Source organism: Camarhynchus parvulus, chromosome 5, assembly GCF_901933205.1.
Source record: "Camarhynchus parvulus chromosome 5, STF_HiC, whole genome shotgun sequence".
In the NCBI taxonomy this organism is placed as follows: domain Eukaryota; kingdom Metazoa; phylum Chordata; class Aves; order Passeriformes; family Thraupidae; genus Camarhynchus; species Camarhynchus parvulus.
Window position 1 is genome coordinate 2,315,425 of NC_044575.1, and position 23,299 is coordinate 2,338,723.

The 23,299-nt window shown below is 39.6% G+C and overlaps 2 protein-coding genes across 2 annotated transcripts in view; one reads left to right on the plus strand and one right to left on the minus strand.

The window, feature by feature from the left end:
• The first annotated feature begins 76 nt into the window (after positions 1-76).
• On the plus strand, positions 77-14,698 carry EIF3M (eukaryotic translation initiation factor 3 subunit M). The gene is made up of 11 exons (XM_030949108.1): positions 77-204; positions 1,480-1,612; positions 2,574-2,712; positions 3,069-3,192; positions 3,634-3,728; positions 8,180-8,263; positions 9,556-9,655; positions 10,059-10,140; positions 13,218-13,361; positions 13,913-13,973; positions 14,404-14,698. The coding sequence occupies exons 1-11, from the start codon at positions 163-165 to the stop codon at positions 14,522-14,524; spliced, it is 1,125 nt and encodes a 374-aa protein (XP_030804968.1). The 5' UTR covers positions 77-162; the 3' UTR covers positions 14,525-14,698.
• Positions 14,699-15,143: 445 nt separating this feature from the next.
• CCDC73 (coiled-coil domain containing 73) overlaps positions 15,144-23,299 on the minus strand; it is a 53,784-nt gene continuing 45,628 nt past the window's right edge. The window contains exons 16-19 of the mRNA XM_030949107.1: positions 22,973-23,141; positions 21,093-22,622; positions 18,250-18,374; positions 15,144-15,678 (exon numbers count right to left, since the gene is read on the minus strand). Of these exons, the coding sequence (XP_030804967.1) occupies positions 15,499-15,678; positions 18,250-18,374; positions 21,093-22,622; positions 22,973-23,141 (2,004 nt within the window). The 3' untranslated portion in view covers positions 15,144-15,498. The remainder of the gene's footprint in view (positions 15,679-18,249; positions 18,375-21,092; positions 22,623-22,972; positions 23,142-23,299) is intronic.

Genomic DNA, 23,299 nt, shown 5'->3' on the forward strand with positions numbered 1-23,299 from the left:
GTCGCGCCCAGGGCGGAGCGGTCCGGGCAGGGCCGTGCCGAGTCGCGCCCAGGGCGGTCGGAGCGCGGGGCCCGCCCGCCCGGCGCGGGAAGCGGAAGCGGCGCGGCCTGGCGCGGTGGCGGAAGCCGCTCCGCCTTTCCGGAGCGCGGCGTGCTCGGAGCCATGAGCGTCCCGGCCTTCATCGACATCACCGAGGAGGATCAGGTCAGCGTCCCCGCCGAGCCATGGGCCCCGGGCCGCGGGGCTGGGCCGAGCCGTGCCGGGGGCGGCAGCCCGGGCCGGGCCTGCCCCGCCGTGCGCGCCGCGAACTCGTCCGGGCTGTTCCCTACAGAGACCGAGCAGACGATTAGAGAAACTTGAATATAGTGGCTGAAAGACAACCCGGTGTTTGCGGTTCCCTCTTAATGTTCCGCCTCTCCGACACTTCGATTTCATCGCTTCCCAGCCCTACTTTTTATTTAAGAGAAGAAAGCGGGTTCACCTATGGGCATTACTTGGGTTTTGTGGAATTCTCGGTACCGCAGGCACGGGAAGGGGGAATTCTGTGTTTGAGCCGCTGCTTTGTTACTTCTTTGGCTTTGTTGCCAGCGTCGTTGAAGTATGTATGTGCACGTACAGGATTATGTATACACAATGTGTGCGTGTACACATTGGAAATCTGCAAGAAATGGACACATGGCTACCAGCCTTCAGCCCAGTTTTCACTTGCCATAATGCCTAGTACAGCTCCATCAAGTAGCTGGTGTGAAACATCCTCAGTGCAGCGATTTGTCCCAGGGCATTTAGCTTTTTCTTCTGGTTCCAAAATGATTTGACACTGAACGAGATGTAAATGTCACAGCAGCCTCCTGGTCATAAGTGCCAAGAGCTGTATGGCCTCAGATTGTTTGTGAAGGGTTATAGTAATGCTGGTGAAGCCCTGAGTTACAATGAATAGGCCTGTTGCTGAGGGAAAGGTATTTTCTTGGTGTAGGTTTAACTCCTAACAGTGTAAGGTAGCTCATGACTTTATAAGGCTGGCCTGAATGGGGCTTTCCACCTGGTTTAGTGGAACGTTCCTTGCCCATGGCATAGGCTTTAAGGTTCCTTCCAACCCAAGCCATTCTATAATTAGATTAGAAACTGTTGTGAAGTTGTGAAGACAAAGTTTGCCCTCTCTGAAGTGCATTTGTTTATACCTTTTTTCTTTTCTGGTGAACAAGCAGCTAAATGGTTTTGATGTTTGATATTTGCAGAGGGAGTAAAAGAGTAAAACTTCATAAGAAAGTGTCTTATAAAAACTTAGTAGGTCTGCAGTGCAGTACCCAGTTAAGTGACACAGTGACACTGTGAGAAACAGCTCTGTGACCTGTTCAGTCACTGGCAAAGCAGGTTCAGCATCTGGCAGAACAAAATTCTGCAAGAAATTTAATTGCTTTGACTTTGTTATTCACAAAACAACTGTTTTGTTTTCTATGTGTTGTCTTTCTCTTTTATAAGGCTGCAGAACTGCGAGCTTACCTGAAATCCAAAGGAGCAGAAATCTCTGAAGAAAACGCTGAAGGTGGACTTCATGTGGACTTGGCACAGATTATTGAAGTGTGTGATGTGTGCCTGAAGGAGGATGACAAAGGTTTGCATTTTAAGTCTCGTTGGTTTTGCTGTTTATCGCCATCAGTGCTTTCAAGCAGTAACAGTTGGCAGAGTGTAGAGATGTGTAGCACTAAAACACAAGCTGTGCATCCTCATAAAACTGGAAGTGCACATTTCCATCTTTGCCCTGGAATATTTGCATGTACTCTGCCCCTCCTTTCTCCAAACTTCCAGCACTCTTTGAAGAAGTCAGAAGCTGAGCTAGACTCTGCTCGTAATGAGGGCGTAGAGACTTGTATGTAAAATAGAGCTTTTGATGCTCAGGCGTCATTTTGGGGAATAGATAATGTTTTCCATATGTGATGAATTTTGTTCTTTTTCTTTGCTTGACTGATAATTGGGCAGACTGAAAAGAAAACACAAAACCGGTGTGGTTCTGTTTGGAAAGGTTGGAACACCACGCTCAAAACAGGAGCTGGGGAGGGTTTGTAATATACTTCAGTGTTCTTGAGGACATTTTCCCTGTGGTCTGGGTATCCCTGGTGCTCCTGGTGAAATATTTTACTGTGCTTGAGCACTAGGTGTTACTGTTCTCACTGTAGAACCGTGGGCAGTTTCCTGGATGTGCAGGAGGAAGCCACTGTGTGGAACCTAGAGTTCCTCTGATTTCTCCTGTGTGTAAACAGAGTTCAGAGCAAGTGTGATATGGAACACCACCTTCTGTGTTGGCCTTAGAGTGGTAATTCTTGTCTTACATGGAGGTTTGTTGGTGTAAGCCCACCTGAGCCAAGTGTCTGGTACATTCTGATGAATATCCAGGTTGGCATCTTGGCATTTTCTTTCTTGTACAATTCTTGCTCGTGGAAAGTGGTAATTCATATCACAAGTATGAATTACTATTATCAAAGTATGAATTATCATTAACAAAACTATATCCAGCACAAGGTAGCTACTGATTGCTGCTTGTAGTTTCCAACAGCTGTATGTTTTGGTTTATGCAGATGTGGAGAGTGTGATGAACAGCGTTGTCTCCCTGCTTCTCATCCTGGAACCTGACAAACAAGAAGCACTGATTGAAAACCTGTGTGAGAAGTTAGTGAAGTTTCGGGAAGGAGAGCGCCCGTCTCTCAGACTGCAGCTGTAAGTGTTGGACAGGGCAAAGTGAGACAAAGTAATTGTGCCTCTGAAGAGGAAGAAGTATCTCATATGTCTTTAAATCAAAGTGTGGGGTGTTGCAGGAAGCACTCTTACCTTCTGTTCACTGTCATAAAATAGAAGTACCGATTTTTTTTTCCTTGGGTGTTACAAAGTGAAATTAATATGCATAGTTTTCAGCTTTGCTGCAAATGATTACAAAACGAAGCTGTTGCAGTTCATGGATGTAAGGTGCTGCCAGATGCTTTGTAGTAGCCTGTGTCTTCAAAGAACATTGACGTGCACTCCAGGAATGTTTCTTGAAAGCTCTGTAACTCCGTTGTTGGTTGTTTGTGCTTTAGCCTGAGCAATCTCTTCCATGGCATGGACAAGAACACTCCTGTGAGGTACACAGTGTACTGCAGCCTTCTCAAAGTGGCCTCGTCCTGTGGTGCCATCCAGTACATTCCAACTGAACTAGATCAGGTAATTAAGTGACCCTTCAAGTTGTGGCCTTTGTATGAACCATGCTGCACCTGAATATTACTCAGAGCTGATACAGACCATCTCTTCCAAATTGCCAGAGCCTAGAGAAATTGCCATGAAGCTGATTAGAGAGATGCAACACCTCTCCTGTGAGGGAAGGCTGAGAGCATTGGGATTGTTCAGCCTGGAGAAGAGAAGGCTCCAGGATGCCTTTATTGCAGTACTTTAAAGGGGGCTCATTAAAGAGGGAGAGCAATTTTTGACATGGGCAAATAGTGATAGGACATGGAGCAATGGGAGCATGAGAATCAGAAAACCTAAAAGAGAAGTCTTTGTGCAAGATACTTTTAATCCTTTTCTGCTTGGGAGAAAATGAGGAGTATTTGTAGTGCTATTTTAATCTTTTCCTGAGTGCTTCTTTTTCACTTGTATTCTGCTTAGGTCCGAAAATGGATTTCTGACTGGAATCTGGCCACAGAGAAAAAGCACACTCTCCTGAGACTGCTCTATGATGTCCTAGTGGACTGCAAGAAAAGGTATAAAAGACAAGTCATACATACTAGAGAGCTCTGTATTTTGATGTACTATAGGTGATCTGTAGGGAAAGCATTTCTCACAGGACTTGTAAAATTAATCTGTACCCATAATTCAATCCAAATACACTTCTGGGTTTTTAAAAAATATTTTTAAGCACTCTTGCATTAAACCAGTGTTCCCAATAATATTAAAGTTAGTAGTGAATTAGCTGCAAACCATAGACTCCCAAAATAACACTATTCCTTTCTATAAATAATCATCTTAGTGCATTGTAGCATTATGCCAAGTTTATTATTTAATTGCACTTTTGACATTTTAGTGCATGGCAGTGCTATCTCTTACTTAATGATGTGGGAAGGCTTATCAATCATGGCTAACAGAATCAGTCTTTTTATGTAAACATTACCTTCAGGACAGAGCTTTCCACTAGTCATGGAAATTAATGTCCACAGAATACCTGCTTGGCCATTTTGAATTATTATCCTGGATCATAAGAAGCATCTTTGATCTAACAAACTTGGCAGACCACTGTCTTCTGGCATGTAGAGTAATCCAGTGTGTATGGTGCCTGTAAACTAAAGCAGGTCTGAACTGAGAGCTGTCATCAGTTTATCTTACAGAAATGATGCAGTGGATTGACTGCCCTGGCCAGGGCTGCAGTGATGGGCTGCTGTCCAGTGGTTTGGGTGTAGTTCCACAACAGCTCAAACCTACTTAACCTGTCCCTGCACTTTGGGATGGGGATGTGGGGGGTGTGTGTTGCTTCCCTCTGCTCTTCCACTCTGTTTTCTGAGTTATTTTTTCAAGGTTTTTTTGATTTTCATAGTGAGGCAGCATCAAGCCCCCTCCAGTGCTGACCCACAGTGGTACCAGAACTGCACTTGTGCATTTTCAGCATAACCTTGCACTGCTGCAAAAGGAATTTCTGTCCTGTAGCCTCTGTTCCTGTCCCCTCCATCTGCAAGTACCTGTGTGTGTTTGTGCTGCTGTGGGCATTTGTGTGACTGCTTGGCCTGGGGACCTGACCTTGCTGGGGGTTTAAAAAGGCAAGTGTGAAGCTGTCACAGGTGGAGAAGAGTTCCATCTGTCAGGACAGTTGGCTTATTGTGCCCTGCTGGAATTGCAGCCTGGAAATGCTGCATCAGCATAGCAGGATCATAACCTCAGTTTAGGGATGACTAATCCTCATGGAGTAGTTACTCTGTGAGCTACATTACTGGGAATTCCTGTTTGTAACACTCAAATGCTTTTGCATCAGTAGTTCTGTATGGCAGATTTCAGATGGTCAAAGTTAATTCAGAAATGTTAATCACAGATCTTTTCCATGGCTTAGTGCTTACCTTGTTTCAGAAATACTACACTGATGACATTCCTGCTCTTCCTCACTTCCCATCCTGTTGATTTATTGTGATGTTTTAACTAGTTCCATTCCCAAACTTAATAGCCAACTATTTTTAGCTAGTTTTGCTATCAAATCAGTGGATTAAACTTCTAGTTTTTGTTTCCACTGCTACCAGCAGCCTTGCTACTAAATGGTTTTTTTGCTTGTTAACCATGGGTGATTTTTTAAGACAGCCAATAAAACCTTCCACAAACCCTGTAAGACTCCTGCACTCGGTGTCCAGGCAGTGTTTCAGGGCACTTGCACTTCTCTCCAGAAAAGAAAACAAGAAGTGACCCTGGCACCTTTGACCTGGTTCACTCTCCTGGATCAGTGGGCAGTGTTTGCAATAGTATGGGAAACTCACAGCAGCATTCCAGCTGTAGCACTCAGGAATGTTGCTCTATCTAGCAGTATGGGAAGATAAGTGGGAACTGAAAAGTACGTGATAAAAATCATACCTCAGTTACTGTTGTTGATTTATAATCAAGGGAAAAGAACTAGATTGTTAAAGACAATTGAATTCTTTTGTTTGCTTGATTTCTGTTCTAACTTTGGTCAGTGTGGCAGAAGAGATGGTTTACTGTAGCTAATAAGACTTACTCCCAGTGGATCTCCAGTACTGGTAGTTACCAGATTGGTAGCTCCTAAAAAGTAAATGTGCAGAGGTTGTGTGGTGTCCCTTTTCCTGCAGTGACAAGTGAAAGTTTGTTTTATCAAACCTTTTCCAGCCACCTTGATGCAGTTTAAAGCTGGTCTCTGCTGGCAGGATTCAGCAGCTTTGGCCCTGCTGAAGTTAAATTCAAACAGGTCTGGCAAGTCTGGCTATTAATCCTTGTAGCAAAAAGCTCAGCATGTCAGGCACCTGCAGAGTAATTGTTTCGTTTAATTTTGTTTCAGTTTAATATCATGTAATGTAGAGGGACTCAATTCCAGCATCTCACGAAGTCTCTGAGTGCTCTGCTGTGGTTTTTTTTGTTCTTTTTATCTGCCATCACTCATAAGCTCTCACTGGCTTTTTGTCAAGTTTTGCATCTAGACTGGCAAGTGGAGCCAAGAGCACTTATTCAGGCTGTTTTACTAGAAAAAATGTTCACATTTGCACCTAAGGTGAGACACATTTAACAAGCAGCTGTGGTAAAATAGTGATCTGTATTTAGTGCTTAAACAGCCTGATTTGCAGTAGTAATCTGACACTCAATAGAATACAAGACTGCCATAGAATATAAAGGCTGCCAGATTTGAATAGAATAGAATGGAAAGGCTGCCATATTTGCTGAGGTTCACAAGAATTTAGCACACAAAGTTCAGGAGTAATTGTCTTTTAGCATTGTGTTGTTTCCTAGAAATAGGAGTGAAAAATTCCACTCTCTCCCCACTTAAAAAAAAAAAAAGGCAGGGAATTGAAAATACTGTTTGAATTTAGTTAAGTGATAGTTTTCAATTTTTGCTGCTAAGGAAAAGATTAGGAGAGGAAAAAAAGTGCCAGAAAACCATAACACAGCTCTGAAGTGCACAAGAACAACTGCTGAAAAGCTTTCATTAAATAAGGAGTTGTGTATTAGGTTGAGTACCGCATGAGCTGAGCCTCTCTGATTAAATATCTGTATGTTGCCATTCTTGTATTAAAGTGATCCTTTGTCTCCTAGAACATCTAATTTTGGTAAGATTTCACCAGTGCTAAAATCATAGTCAGTCACAGACTGATTTACATGCAAATGCTTCTCTCATACATAAAGCTGCCTAAATTAATTTTTTTTTCACTGATACAGAACTATAGGTTCATCTACATCAATACTGGTCGCCAGGGCAAAACATAAGCTGACCTCTTTAATGCTGGAGTTTTAAAACAAATGTTTCATTAAAGCTTATATCCCTGAATATGGTTCTGGAATGCTGGGATCTATAGGAAATGCCCCTGCCTGGGGACAAATGTACATCCAGATTTTATATGATACTGGGTGTTGCCCATGATGTCTTAATATTTGTGCTGCACATCTCTCAGATCTGATAAATTCTCTGAGAACAAACTTCACCCTATGGAGTGGCTGTCAAACAGTGGTATGGTGAGATTTCAAATCAATACCCATATAAAGGCACTGTTCTTGTACTACAAAAACCATTCAGCCCTGTGCTGCTGTATGGGTTCAACCTCTGGCACAGCACAGAGCATACTGGGCATCTTGTGTTGCTTGGTTCTTCCCTGTGCAGTTGATGCCATTGGCCTAAGTCACTAATGAAAATTGAAATTTTCTTCTCCCAGTGTTTTGTTTTAAGGAAAATTGTGTGTGCTTTTAGACCACGTGGGATAATTTGGTGTCAATTTTGCAATAAGCATCAGTGGTTGCTGGCCTTGTTGGTGGTAAAACTGTGAAGTGAAAATAAATCAAAATCGGTTAAAATGACACAGTAACAATCTCAGAACTGGTTTGCAAGAGTTTTGATGTTGTTTACAAGATAGTCTGGGTAGGTTTGCTCAGCTTTCTGAGAAGGAGTTGTTGGTCTAAAAGCTGTCTGTCAGAGCAGTGCTGGAAGCTTCACAGCAGCCTCAGCCAGTCTCACTGCTGCCTGCATAATTTCATCAATAAAATGAGCAGCTCTCACTCAGAATACTTGAAGAGAGAATCTGTAGAAGAAGAGAGCAGCTTTTATACAGTCATTTTCCTGACCATAAATATCCTTTAAGAGATGCCATTTTACATTTGAAATAAACTTTGCAGCGCTACTTATTGCGCAATGATTAAATCCAGATGTGCACTAGAGGAGCATTCTAGTGAACCATATAAAGCTGTTCCTAGCTCAGAAAGCTTTTTCCATAACCAGCAGGTAATTAATCAGTTTAAGAGAATGAAATGAAGGGTGAAGATAAACATTTTGTAGAACAAGAATTGAAAGAATACATCCAGCTAATTTGTTCTCTCCACTAGAATTAAAAGGCATCATCTCCATCTTTTTCAAATGTGATTTAATTTGACCTATAACATCATAATGCAATTATTTAAATATTTGAGTGTCTTGTTTGAACTATTTTTTCAGCAATCCTGAGGTAACTTAATTTTTTTTCTATAGTGACACTGCAGCAAAAGTGATGGTGGAGCTATTGGGAAGTTACACAGAAGACAATGCTTCCCAGGCTAGAGTTGATGCTCACAGGTAATACTGACTTCCCAGTTTCCTTAAAAGTAACTTTTCCTCAATTGCCAAATTATTTTGATCCCCTTACTACTGAGAGGATTGAATGGCCTGGCATGCCAAGGGCCCTGCCTGGCCTCTTCTGTAGCTTTGCTGACTCAGTCAAGAGTTTGTCTCTGCAGTCTGCTGTAGGTCTGGCTCTTTGTAGGCACAGCCAGGTTTATTCCAGTGTGCAAGTGCACAGAGAGCTCCTGGTCACTGCTGAGAGAGATCAGCCTTGGGTAAGGACTTTACATCAGCTGTGCACTCAAAATCTGGACTGGAATACTTCATTTCAGATTATTTTACTTTTTGCCTGTTTTATTATCTGACTGTGAGCATTCTTTTCAAAAAGCACTTTCTCTTGAAAAAACATTGTTGCTGTCTTCTCTATGAGCAAGTCCAAAGGATGTGAACTGCACAGAAATAAGCTTACCTGTTGAACAAGCTGGGACTAAATTGATTCATAAGAGTGCATTTTCCCCACTGGCCAAAATGAGTAAATGCCTGTGCTCTGATGTACTAACCATCATGGTTTTTCTTAGGAATTAGTTCTTTAGGTTCTGCCAGATGTGCACTACCATTAGTTCTCAAGGGAGTTGTTTATATTTAACCATGGAGGAAAATCAGGATGACTCCTTTGGAAAATGAGTGTCTGTGCCTAAGTGGGAACTTCACTGGCTCCCCTACAGCAGCCTGTTCCCTCTGAGAACTCATGTGCCTAGGGCTGTGTCTGTGCAGAGCTTGGGTTCTCCTGCTGTGGCAGAGCCAGCCCAGGCTTCTGATGTGCTGCTGAGAAAAGCTTTCTTCTGGAGTTCCTGCTTCTAGGCTGCAGCTGCAGCTGAGAAATCCTGGGCCTTGCACTGTTTGGTGTTGGGGTTTTTTCTGTGTTGTGTCACGTATTCAAGTATAATTAAATCTTCCAAAACAGCTTAATTCTGTGAAATTTTAGGAGCACAGTAAAAATACCTTTGTTCCTCCTAGGAACAAAGGCTATGCTGGAAATAAATGCATAGATGAAAACTGTAGGGTGATCTGTGGATTGACCACCTGGCACATTTCATTTGGAATACTGGACAAACTACTTCAACGCTTCCTGTTCCTTGGTTTTTCCATCTGTAAAATGAAGTTTAAAACTGGAATGTCACATATGTTACTTCTAATAATAATTGAAAACCCTTGTTTCCTAGAAAGCAAGGAACAACAAATTGAGTTGCTCTTAGTCATAAAGATGTGAATTGCTTTGAAAGTAAGCATTTTCCTTTTCTCATCAGATGTATCGTACGAGCATTGAAGGATCCAAATACCTTTCTCTTTGATCATCTTCTTGCCTTAAAACCAGTCAAATTTTTGGAAGGAGAACTTATTCATGATGTAAGTAACTTTGTTTTTAGTGAGATGGTTTGATAACACTAGACTGCTTTGTTTTAATGTGTCTTTTGAAATCCATTAGAACAGTTATCTGTGTCAGTAATCCTGAGCTGCAATGTGCTATTTCTTTTACAGTCTTGAAAATTAAAATTGCATGTGAAACATTTCAGAAGCTCAGTTACAAGTCCTGCCCTCACTTAAGTTCTGTAGCAAATCTTAAGTCTGGGGAAAGGAAGTAAGCCCAGCACAGACTGCCCACATCTATTGCCAGAAGACAGAATTTCAGCTCTTAACAGCTTATTTTTCTGTTCAATACCCATAGTTTCTGTCTGTATCTGTCCAGCCTGCAAAGAGGGAAACCAAGATAATATTTAAACTGTTCTCATGTTTGTTTTCCATCTTCTAGCTTTTGACAATTTTTGTAAGTGCTAAACTAGCTTCCTATGTCAAGTTTTATCAGAACAACAAAGACTTCATTGACTCCCTGGGTAAGTTTTCAGATCATTACATTTCTGACTATTTACATGGTTTAAGGTATGGAAGCCACAGAGTAATTCAGTTTGAATCCATGTATTGAAGCCAGGAAATTTCAAAACAGATCAGAGTTTGTAGATGATAACCTCTTGTAGACTGAGAGTGGGACATCTAACCATGCTTTGTTCTTTGAAAACAAGCTGGTTTATGGGTTTGGAAGAGAACTATGGTTTTACCCACAGTTTTTTTCTCTTAGAACTTCCCTCCTGAAAGGTTTAACACATTCATACGCCAGGCTAGGCCAGAGATCACAACTACATTGAGGAAACCACCAGCTTGTACAAATCTATTTTTTTTTCAATGATGATTAACTTTGTAACAGCAAATACCTCTGAGCAGTGAGATAAAGCATGCAAATTGTGTGTGTGTGTGTGTGTGTGTCTGCCTGTGCTGATGCATTAGACCCAGCAAGCCACAGTCTGTCCCAGTTAATTTGTTTCATCACATGAAGCAATGTGATGGAATGTTAATGTCAGCACCCTCTTTATTTACACACTGTGGAAAAAAGGAGTAGTAATTAACACTTTGACACTCCCCCGTTGATGTGTAATTGACTGTTTCAAAGGAGCACTGGTTCATAAGCTATTGCATGCATTAAAATTACGTTTTTTATATTCCAGCTTTTTAGGACAGGGGTCAGTGACAATGCAGAAATTGCTCAATGATGCAGATTTTTTTATTACTGCATTAAGGTTTTGACATATTGGTAATGAATAAATGTTTCCATAAAAATACGATATTTTTTTTATAACTTTGATTTTCAAATGACACTTAAACACTGCCTTGGATGCATGTGAGGAAAGCCATAGTTTTGCTAAAACAGAGTTTAGTGCAGCTTTTTAACACATGCATTATTTTGTTTAATGGAGTGTGATGCAGTTCTTAGAATAATTGCTCTCAGAGCTTTAAAATGGTGGTACTTTGGGTATTAAAATGATGGAAATACCAATGGGATTTTTTGGTGGATATAGCAGCAAGTTTTTGGTAGCTTGTAAATGTGTGTATAGGATAAGTGTATCTTTAGTCACGTGTATTTGAACATTACTTATGCAGACATCTTATGCTTTTCTTTCTCGGGGGAAAGTGGGTTTGGGGTTTATCTTTTAGGTACTTGTTCACAGAAGTATTTGCTGAAATTGCTGTTCCACCAACATTTGAATACATTTATGGAAGATCAATTACACATCTATGTAGCATTCATTGTATTATGTTCAGTTGTTGTGGTTTCTTTTGCCTTGCCTCCCAGTGTCTGTGCTTCCCTCCATGAATTAATTCAGTGTGAACTTTCAATATATCTGAGATCCACATAATTTTAGTAAAATCTTTAGATACCTGTGCAACTGTTTGGAAAGACAGTCTTACCTTCCAGCTATGGTGATTTCTCTGTGGTGTGCCCAGAACCCCTCTGTGTCTCTCTTTGAGCAATGGACAAGCAGAGATTTGGAGGCAGCACAGATGGAAATGTTGGGAACTGAGTGGCTCAGCCATGGCTTTGATAAACAAGGGCAGTTTGGTCCAGACAACAATGCAGTTTTAAGATAAGGCATTCAAAAATTTTCTGTTCCCAAAAGCAATGAGATTTTAAACCATGCTTTAGACATTTTTTTAAAAGTAACTTGCCAAAATAGCTTAATTTTAAAGAGGTTTAGAATAGGATTCCAGTGGCAGTAGAGCATGGGCTGTAGTTGTAACCTTTCCTGGACCAGGACCAGTTAGAAGTGGCCCAGGAAAGCTGTGCAGAGCAGGCTCCCACAGGCAGCATCAGTTTGTTACAATTTGTTGTTTTATTAATGCTGACAACTTAGGCCAGCAGTAGCATTATCTGTGTCAACTGTATCGCCCTAACATGGCCACAGTTAATCTGGCATTATCAGCAGTCTTCTTCGCAAAGTTAATCAGCATCTCATTTGCATTTGTTAATTAGGGTTAATGTGTGCTAATTGATTCTTCGATGCTTGTAGAGTTCCATTAAACCCAGTTAGGTATAGTTGCTGGTGCTCCTCATTCGTATGAATTATGGTGATCTCGTTTTTGTTGAATCGGTGCCAAATAGGGAACCTGCATCATAATTACAGCTAATTAACACAACATGATGTCCTGCACTAATGTGCTTCCCTGCTAGTGTATGGGTGTTATAAATTCCAAACTTACATATTTACTGAAGCTATGGGAATGTTTATAATGTCATTCTAGAACAAAAAGATTGACACTCCAAATTTTGAAGACACTTCACTGGATCCTTAGTTGGTACCTCACGGACCTTGGGATTAAGAAATGCCTTGTTTCATTTCAGTGACTTAACTTGGTTGACCTAGATGTTTTTCCAGGAAAATGGTCTCTGATTTAGACATGCAAGGCCTTGGCTCAGTTCCTTGTGTTGGCATTTATGCAGCCATGTAAAAGCTGTAGCCTGACCTCAAGTATCCGTTCAGCTGGTTTTAAACAGCACTTTTCTGAGCCACGCTGGATGCTTACATGAGCCTCATGATGCCTTTTTTGCTGTGGGCAAACAAAGTCAGTAGCAAAATGGTTTCTTCTGGCACCACAGTGTTCTGTTCTGGAAGCATCACTGTGAGAGGTTTATTTTCCAGAAACCACAGGAGAATGAGTGGTGAGGCTCTAAGAAGATTTTTGGCACAACCAGCCACGGATTTTCCATTTTGTTGCATTGCTGTTCTTCCTGGTGATGCAACTGAAAATTTCACTTGCACTCTTACCACTTCAGATTCTGTTTAGATTATGTTTTTTTCTGCTCAAAAACCAAAACTTTTGTAGAGAATACATTTCTGCTAAAAACAACTGAGTCTTCATGAATTCACAATGAAACTTGCTATTTTAGCAAAATACAAGGCAGATGCAGGATTTGGCATTTTACCTCAAAAAACTGTTGACAATGAAAAGTAGAATATATTTCAATGTGAAAAAAATTTTAAATTCTTGGAAGCATATATATAAAAAATAACACGAAAATCAAATTATTTGTATAAATTACAATTAAATCATTAATTAAACTATCAACACTTTTCCTCAGGCTTGTTGCATGAACACAATATGGCCAAGATGAGGCTCCTTACTTTCATGGGAATGGCTGTAGAGAATAAAGAAATCTCATTTGACACAATGCAGCAGGAACTCCAGATCGGGGCTGATGATGTAGAAGCATTTGTCATCGATGGTAAGAACTGTGGTTCTGCACACAGTGCTCATCAGCAAGACCTTTTTAATCTTCTCAGCTAATGTTAAATTTTAAGAACAATATTAATTTTGATTCCTGTGCGTTTTACAAGTTAAAGCTGCACAACTTCATGTTTAAAGACAGGCCCAACTGTTGTGTTTTAACCAGTGTTTTTCTTCTCAGTGACAGGAACTGTATCTCATGTAATTCTTCAGAGGACTAATAAATTGTTTGCAGGTTTAATTTGTCATCTGGTTTTGTTTGCTGTCATTAAAACAGGATGTGTTTGTAGGGGAGAGAAGTTCATAAAATCTGTTCAGGATATTGCTTTAATAGATTGGCACCAAACAATGGGATTCGTGCCTGACCTTCATATTGTTACATCATTTTGCTTTTCTGCCTACTAGATCATTAAAACCAACAGCAAAACAGATTAGGTGAACTGCTGAGTTCTTATGTTTGTATTGATCTCATTTTGAACCATTTTTGTGCAGTTTAATACCTTTGCACTATCGTGAAAATGTTGCTCAAAACAGCATTGTTTTTTGCAGCTGTAAAGACAAAGATGGTGTACTGCAAAATAGATCAGACACAGAGGAAAGTCATTGTCAGGTAAGACAATTCTTCATGGCATTTTCCAGAACTTCATGTGTTCTAATTATTTCACTTACATTTGTAGAATATTCTAACTAGAAGCAAGGTATTGTTCCTAGCAGTTGCTGGTAGTTAAATAGTTGCTATTTATCATAATTTTATTAAAGCTCACACTGAATGTGATTAGCTTATTTAATGAAAGAGTCCTACTTTCCAGGACATTTCATTTAATGACCTACTAGTGACAGGAATACTAATGACTGTTGTTGCTTTAAATATTTGGGAAGGCTACAGAATTCTCTTAACTGGTGAAGTGAAGCCCTTTCTAGAGAGAATATTGGAATTTTCCTATTTGCTCATGAGAGTAAAGTAATTGTACTATAGAAGAATGATTAGGTGAGTGTGACATCTCTAGTAACCTTCTCCCAATTTTGTTTTACTTCTCCAGTCACAGCACACATCGGACTTTTGGAAAGCAGCAGTGGCAGCAGTTGTATGACACTCTAAACACCTGGAAACAAAATTTGAATCAAGTGAAAAACAGTCTCCTCAGTCTCTCAGATGCCTAAGAATATTTTTTTTTGACCTAGTAATATTGCTATAGATGAACTTTATTCAAAACTTTGATAATTTGTGAATGTTTCCAAAAAAATGTATGCAATTGGCCTAAAGAAGCTAAATATTCTAAACTGCCAAACCAGGAAAGGAAAAAAAAAAGGCAATAAAACTAACATGGGAAAATGTCATCTGTTGATTTTCTTACATAATCAGCAACAAGAAACTGGCAATATTGGTTATGTTTCTTTTGTTCATTTTACAGTATGGGGACCTTTCTATATAAGAGGTGTGGGAAGGAAGGGAGGGAGGTCAGAAAAATGATAGTGCAAGTATTTTTAAAGTAAGAGAAAATTTCCCTTAGACACAAGGGAGAAGAAATGTGACCCAGTAGAAGTGAAGCTTCATGAAACCAGATCCTGCTGCCTTATCTCTGTGGTCATACCTGATCCTTCAGGGTTGGAAGAGACCTCACTGATACAGAAACTACAACAGATAGATTTAAATAATTTAGCACTAAAGGTGAGCAGAAGATTTTTCTGTTCTTCTGCCACTTAGAACTGCTGGAAGTAGTTGTAAATGTTTGCAGAACCCATTGCATCCTGAAACAGTTGGAGGTGATTTTGCCTGAAAACTGAGTGAGCAATCTGTCAGAGAAAATGAATTGAACTATTTCAGCCAAAACTTCTGAGGAGCAGGAGAAGGGTACAGTTAAGTAGTTATTTAATTTTACTAAACATGCATAAAACATTAACTTATGAACTTTTTAACTTTGAGCAAAGCCAATAATAACTTGAATTTGATTGCAGAACCAGAACTAACATTAGGAGTAGCAATTGTTTACATTTTAGAATATAAGAACTGCTAACGTTATATAAACATGAAACTACACATATATACCATATTCTGTAGGAATGCCTCTAGAAATCTGGGTTAGGGAAGTGATCTCTCTATGCCTAAAAGCATGCTTATCTCCTGGTGCCCATCTTCACTGGCCTTCTTCATATTTTCTCTTTCTTGCTGAATGAAGTCTCTCCAAATTCAGTAATTTCTCAATTCCTCCTATTTGGTTTTGTAGAATGGAGTTCCTAAGAGAGCAGCTGTCCTCATCTTTGAGTGCTTTGTCACTTCTTGCTGGAGTGACAAAAGCAGCAAATCCTTCTTTAACCTGACAGAATACAAATGTTAGCAGTTGATAACCCAGTGAAATTCACATACAAAGGTTCAGGCTGTTGGATTCTGCTGAACATTAAGCAAGAGAGGAAATGTTAACAGGAATATAAATCAATTGGAGAAAACACATTTAATTTGAAGTATTTGCCTTGTATTTGACTTGAAAATTTGATAATGACAATTACACTTTTATAAACCAAACCTTAACATAAGTACCAAGTCGTACAAGAGTGTGATTTAAGTAAGACAAGCTTGTATTAGAATGCAGATTAGCAAAATAAATAGCTTAATTAAAGAGTTTAATGTTGCAATTGACATTTCTATTGCTAGGCAAGCATTTGATTAACAAAACCCAAAATCATGAGGTTTATAGTGTTAACTCCCTCTCCACTTCACTGTATAGATTAGAAAGCAAAAATCAGTAATGCACAGTCTACTGTAATAGGTTGGCTTTTTTATGTTAAAGATCTTTTTGTTCTTTTGATAGTTTTAATTACTCTTTGATATATTACTGTTAGCTACTTCTTATCTATCCCAATCAATGACAGATGGCAACACAGTAGGGAAACAGGTTTTTTGCCTGATGAGCAAAGCCCTTGCATTTGAATGATGAGTTCTCACTGGCTTTGTGCTGCAGGGGAGCTGCAAGGTGACCTCTCAGACTCTGCTCCTGTGCAAGGATTACAAGATGAGACTTTCCCCCTCTGCTCAATCATTAGGCAATTGTGCCCCAGCCAGTTCTATGTCTTTATCAGGCCTACCTTTATTTTAGCACATTCATTTTGTGCTGAAGCTTACCTTCCTTAGTGTACAAGCATTTCTTATAGTTTGAAATATGAACAATAAAATCCATGCAAATTGTTCATGATTGCATTTGTAACAATGCAGCTGAAGGTACTGATACTTCGGGTCAGTAATGACTGGCATCTCCCTTGTGGTGAGGAAATAACTTCTCCATTTGAGCAGTGAAAGTTTCAATCTGTTAATTCTCTCATGCTTTTCCCCAAGGCCTCAGCAACAAACAGCTCATACTTCACTGCAAGCCACTAGTCAAAATCTCTATGGAATAGCATGTGGGGCTGAACCTGTTCTGTGCTGAAAACTGCATGTTTAAACTGACCTGGGAGTCCTTATTCATCCTTCCTGTGGTACTTAAGCATGGACAGACTAATGTTTAAAACAGTTCTTAATATTTTTACTAGAATTATAAGTACACCTGTAGAATTTTGCAATTTTTATCCCTTTTTAGAGTACTGTATTGTGAGTGAATGAGATTACCCAAATTGTAGAAGGCTTAAGTCTCCTCCAGTTGCAACCATACATGTTAGTCAAAGCAAAGGAAGCAGCTCCCAACAGCTTGTTTCTCTTGGTCATTAAAATGACAAGAAGTTGAGAACAGAAGGCATTAGAACGACACCGACACAGAAAGGAAGGAGTGCATTATTGCAGGTTGAGATTTCACAGATTAAGGATTTGGAAAATCTAAGGTGAAACCAGCAAGGCACTGTTCTGTCCATCTCTGCTTTTTCTTAGCTAGCACAGCAGGAGCTTTACTTTGGAAGTGACAAAGCAGACATAACCAAAACCAGATAATGAAACACAGCTTTGCTTCAGCTGTAGTTACATGGTGGAGTTCACTCAGCTCCTGGTTCCACCTCTGAGAAAAAGCAAGAGACACACAGTAAATACCAGCACTGTGTTTGGTGAAAAATCCACCTCAGTGTCATCCACAAGTACAGTCAGGCTAGGAAAGTGGTGTAATTTCAAACACCAGTCTTGTGAATGTCAGGGATTGTGGATGGCATCAAAACCTGATTATCTGCTGGTCAGCCAACTCTGTCACTTGAGACCACTGTACACCTCATCCAGAGACAGCCCTAACTACCTGAGAAATAAAAATACCTCTAGAACATCTAAAAAGGAAAGGTCAGCTGCAGCTATAAATTGCTGTATCACTTTTGAACCATACATTCAACATTGGGTCAAATTCTAATAGAGCTGTTCAAGCTCCAGAGTCTAACACAGATCTGAAAATGCAGTGATGAGGCACTGGGAAACACCAGGTTTTTACATGCTTGTGTAATGTTACCCTACAAAATAACATTAAATAGGGCATCACATAACTACAGTGTGTGATAAATGGATAGGCTCTAATTCACAGATGTGCTGAATTTTTATTCTTCCATGGATTCTTTTAAATTACATGGTCTTATCAAGTAATAGAGAAAACAATGTTTTTATACTTCTACATACTACTATTTTCCTTTTTTTTTTTTTCTTTAACTTCTACTTTTACTGTAAGTGATGATTTTTATTAGGGTACACAATAGACTAGCCTCTTCCTCCCCTCCCAAACAGACTGGTTAGCATCTGTTTGATTCATATGCTGTGACTTTTTCCTGCTGCTTTCTATCAACCTTAATTGTGAAAAATGGTGTCTTGTTGCCCTTTTGATATTATTTCGGAGATTGACTCAGCCTTAAAGTATCCAGATGGGTACAGTTGTACAAATATCTGTGGAATTAGCTCACTGAGGTCTGGTCTGCAATATTTTTAATTGACTTACATGTTCTGTGGGAAAAGAAGAATCATAAAAAGCCTTTGCTGTAGCATTCCATTCTTCACTAGGCTCTCCCTGGTGGATACCAGAGGCATTCAGAGTGTTGGCAGCTCTGTTCAAACTGCTAGAACCTGATTGACAAAAAGGAAATGGTAACAACTGCAATTTAGTCTCCAGGCACTAATTGTGAATGACTAAACTGGTTTACCTCTGATCTTAAAAAATCAAATATTTTTGTTTTAAATCCCTGGATTTTTGTTCTAGGCTTTTGCCCTTCATTTTTTTTCTTTCACATGTTTCATCTATTTTTTTCTCTAAAGATGAGGTATATTTCTACTTTGATAAAAAAATGTTTTCTCTCATTTTCACATATTAAGTTAATGACAGAAAAGTGATTTATAGTAAGTGTATGTATTCTAAATATTCTAACTGAATATATTTTTTTCAAACACTATTACTATAAACTGACTTGTCTGATAATAATAATAATAATAAAATGCATAATTAATGCCATTATAACATGATATTTCAGGGTGACTTGTAGTAAAAGAAGACATGAATACAAAGCTTTTCAGACAATCAAAACCCATTTTTAATAAGGAGTCTTTGTGTTAATGGCTCTATCTGATGTTTCAGGTGGTCAGGCAATAGCCATCTACTAAAGGTAGGAAAGGCAGGTGAGTACATTCATTACAGACAAGTACAAGCCTCCAGGGGCTTCATGCAGCACCAGCAGATTCTGTTGCAACCAATATTAAATTCCTTGCAAGGTGAAAACACGAGGATTCTTTCACAGTTCCTCACAATGCAAACAGGAGCTGTTTTGTCACTGCTCAGATGCCTGTGGATCACTGCGTTGACAGTAAAACCTTGTTTTGCTGTGAAAATCCATGTTACCTCATGGTTATGTAACAATTATTTCAGAATACTGACATTTTCTCCTGGGAGGAAGAGGAAAATGGTTATGTGTTTATTTTCTTTTTTAATCATCTGCCAGGAAGATCTTTGCCATTCCCAGTTCATTCCTTCATTTACTGATGTGGAGTGTCTGCTCTCTGGGAGCCAGCATATAAACAGTAAACTGCACTGTGGTTAGGCAGTAAAAGGAATTCCCTCAGACAGATTTACTAAACTCTTTCACCAATTCTCTTCACCTCTAGCTCTCCCATATGCCTCAATGGGTTGTGCTCCAGTCAGTATATAGTATATACAGAGTATACAGTACAGTATATAGTGTATAAATAAAAAGATTTAAAATGTAGGTCCTGTGCCCACATGGATTCCACTGCAGGTCTGCCATTTGGGAAGAGATCTGCAAACAAAACAGCACAGACCCCAAGCACAACAACATCACTGGGAGCTGCAGTGACTTGTGGGAGCCCTCACAGGGAGGTTCTGCAGCACTCCCAGAGGGCAGCAGCCTCAAGGAGGGACCTGTCTCAATTTGGCAGCATGAGGCACATCTGGGACACAGACCAAGACCCTCACCATGAAGGTTTGCTGGAATTCAACTGAGGCAACTCAAATGAGGGACTGGAGTTAGCTCCCTACCAATTCCTTTGGATGAATCTCTCAGAGTCACTTGGAGTGCCAGCACTTTGCATACAGAAAAGTTTCTGACAAGAAGAGGAGGAGGAACTCACAGGGAAGAAATTTAGATAGCTCTGTCTTTTCTTACAGAAAAGATACATGCAGAACATCATGTAACTAGGCATTCGTTTTATTGAAACAGACACCAAAATTCACATTATTCAAAGAAATAATGTGCCATCTGACATCAGGATTCTGGTACCTTGCTACCACTACTGCTGTTTTAGGCACAAAGACATTTCTGAAACTGAACTTCAAAAAATGTGCATCAGAACATAAATATCCACGAGCAGGAGACCAAGGACAGAAACAAAATTACCTATAGAGCTAAATTCATAACAGAGCAACGTAAAGAAACCAGACTACTGAGTTTCTGTCTGCCACTGGCTGCAAAAGTAAGGATGAGAGTCCACTCTGCTCTTGGTATGTTCAAGGGCCAAAGGTGAAAACTGCACCAACAAAAACTCTATAGACACAAACACCCTGTCCTGTGGATCCTGCTCTTTGGAAAACACCCAGGGCTCCAGTTTTGGGGTAATCTACCAGCTCATTTTATTGCAAAACAAATCTAAATACAGTTTTTCCACATGTCAGTAATGATTTAGAAACCCATGGAATAAAGTTCATATTTACTAATTTGTATGTGCAAAATATTGCTCAACAAATAATAACCAAGTGTCAGCAGTAGGAGATGAAAATGCTCCTCGAGCACCTCAAGCTCCATGTTTTCCAGAGCCTGACAGAATATAAAGTCCTTTCACACACTCAGCACATTCAGATGGTTTTAATGGTCCATCTAAATTAGAGATGTACAATAAAATAAAAAGTAAATTTCTGTAAGATCCGTTCAAAGAAGCATCTACTGGTTCAAAATCAACCCTAATTTTGATGCAAAATGAGAACACTGAATAATTTGCAAAAGCTGCTCAGCACTTTTCAGATCCATGCAGAGCCCTGATAGATTATGCTCTACATTAGGGTTAGAAATGCCTATCAAAATTCAGTTTGTCATTGCACTGCTGTTATTTTACAAAGGGAAATATGAGAAAAAAATATTTAATCAACTAATTGATTGATAAGCTAACAAAAGCTGCTTAGTTGCATTTATAACATAAACAGAGCAATCTCAACTTTTCATGATATAACTAAATTGTCAGGCTTACATTTTTCTACACTAAGCTTAGATATAGACATTTCACCTTCTAATAATTTTTCTAAGCACTACATGGTTCAGAACATTAATGTTTATATTTTCTTACCTTGCCCTGTATCTCCGCTGTCCCCATTTCCACTGAGATCTTGACTCTGTGTGTTTGAAACAACATTTGTGTTTTCCACTAAGCAAGGTGGTTTCTCTTTCAAAAGGGAAGGCTCCTTGGAAGCTGAAGTCCATGTAGCTTGACCTCTCATTTGATTTATTCTTGAACAAGAGCTGAGAGCTAAAAAATTCAAGTATAGTGGAGTTTTCTCAGCTTTTTTATCTGAAGTTGGAAGATCAAAGGATGACCTTACACTTATGTTTACTGAATTTCCAGATGTTCTCATGGGTAAAGAGCATGGTTCTTTCAGGTGACCCTCAGCAAGCTTCATTCCTGGAACTGTTCCACTCAGTGAGTCTTTTTTCTCTTTTAACAATGTGTTATTTGTTGAAGCATTAATCTCCAGGGAATGTCCAGTTTTGATGGAGTGTACCTGAGTAGCATTGTTAACATTTTTATGTGGAATTAGTTTATCTGGACATGCCCTATCTGCTGGGGGGTTTTTGTGAGCAATTTCGAGGCCATCAGCCTTTCCTGGAGATTTGGCTTCAGCAATGGAAGTCCATGTGTTTGTAGCATTCCCTGTTTGCTTAGCAGTGCTTTGTTCAGGTTGATTGCTGTGCATGTCATCTGCATTTACTCCTCTCTCAGTTTTTGGGGGGCATAAATTAAAAGTACCTAAGAGAGACTTACTATCTCTGCATTCTTTTGCAGCAGCATCATCAGCACTTGTGTTATCACAACAAACAGTTGGTGGATGTTGAGCATCAGTTGCCAGAACACCAGTGCTGTTCATGTTTCTGGCATTGTCATCATTTCTGCCTTCAGCATCTACGTGTGTCTGTTCCAGAGGAAGTTTATCTCTATGTAAACCACTCAGATTGAAATTTTTTTCTGTTTTATGTAAGCCACTGCCAACAGAATTGTCACTATTCAGCAAGCTGCATTTTTGGTATTCTGTTTGAGAATTCTCTTTAGTATAAGGTAGGATGCCAAAACTTAACTCCTTAGCTTGGTGGTTGTCTGTACTTCTGTCATGCAGGGCACTCTTCTCAGTGCAAAGAACAGCTTCAGACTCAGGTTTGGGAGCTTCAGGTGTAAGGACACTTTTGTTGTGCTGTCTGGTGCCTGAGTTTGCATCTGCCTTGGCACAAGTTGATTCACCTGCAGCATTGCATAGTTCATCCTTGCTGGTGTCAGTCTCCTGACTTCTGTTTTTCCTGTCAGCACCTACAGTCTCACCACTGCCCAAAAAGCCCTTCCTTGTTTGTGTGTGGTGTGCTGCCAAGGGCTCAGAGCTGTCCTGTGGCTTTTGATCTGAATCTGCATTGTTTTCATCTGGTAAGGCTCTGTGTGCTGTTCCTTCTGCCTCTCTGCATCCAGGGACGTGCATTTCCCAGGTGTGTCCTTGGGTAATTAAATCAGTATCTGTGCAGAGGGTGTTCCTGTGAGAAGCCTCCCTTTGCTTTCCTTCACAAGGGCTAGCAACATTAATTTCATCCTTAAAACTGTTCTCAAGAACTTGTGACCCTGCAGAGTGAGGGTATTCTCTAGTTAGTGACTGATAACCCAGATATATTATGAAATGCTTTATTTTTACAGTTTAGAATTTCCAAAGAGGTGGACTCAGGATTGGTATCAATAGTGACATATTACACACACAAGCCTGTCAAAAAGTTACTGAAGGTAAGTATTGCACTGTGGCTACTTGCAAAATATTTATGAATTGAGAGAGCAGAGAATATATTAAGATTCTGTAGATTTTAGATATGACCACTTAATTCAGGATTTAAGCCCTCTCTTGTCATATACTATATCTGAAAACATTTATCCTTTCTTAACAAAACTACTTATCTTTATTATCCATGGAAGGTTATTACTTTGTTCTATCTTTAATTCCTCAATGCTTGAAGATGGGTCCCTTGTGTTTTTTACTTCAGATTCTTCTTCATTTCCACAATTACCATATTTTCTTATTACAGACTGCATAATCTCATGTTCTTTCTGAAAAGCCTGTATTTCACTGTCTTTTGAGTGTTCTTGACCACTCTAGCATAGGAAGGAACAAAATATCATAGGTACTTTAGTAATTGACTATAGTCACTGATTAGGTAAAAAGTTCAGGACTGAGATTTAAAATTAATTTTACAATTCTGATGGAAAACAAAAACCTGAAGCATAAAAAGTAAGTGTAAACAGAGGAAAAG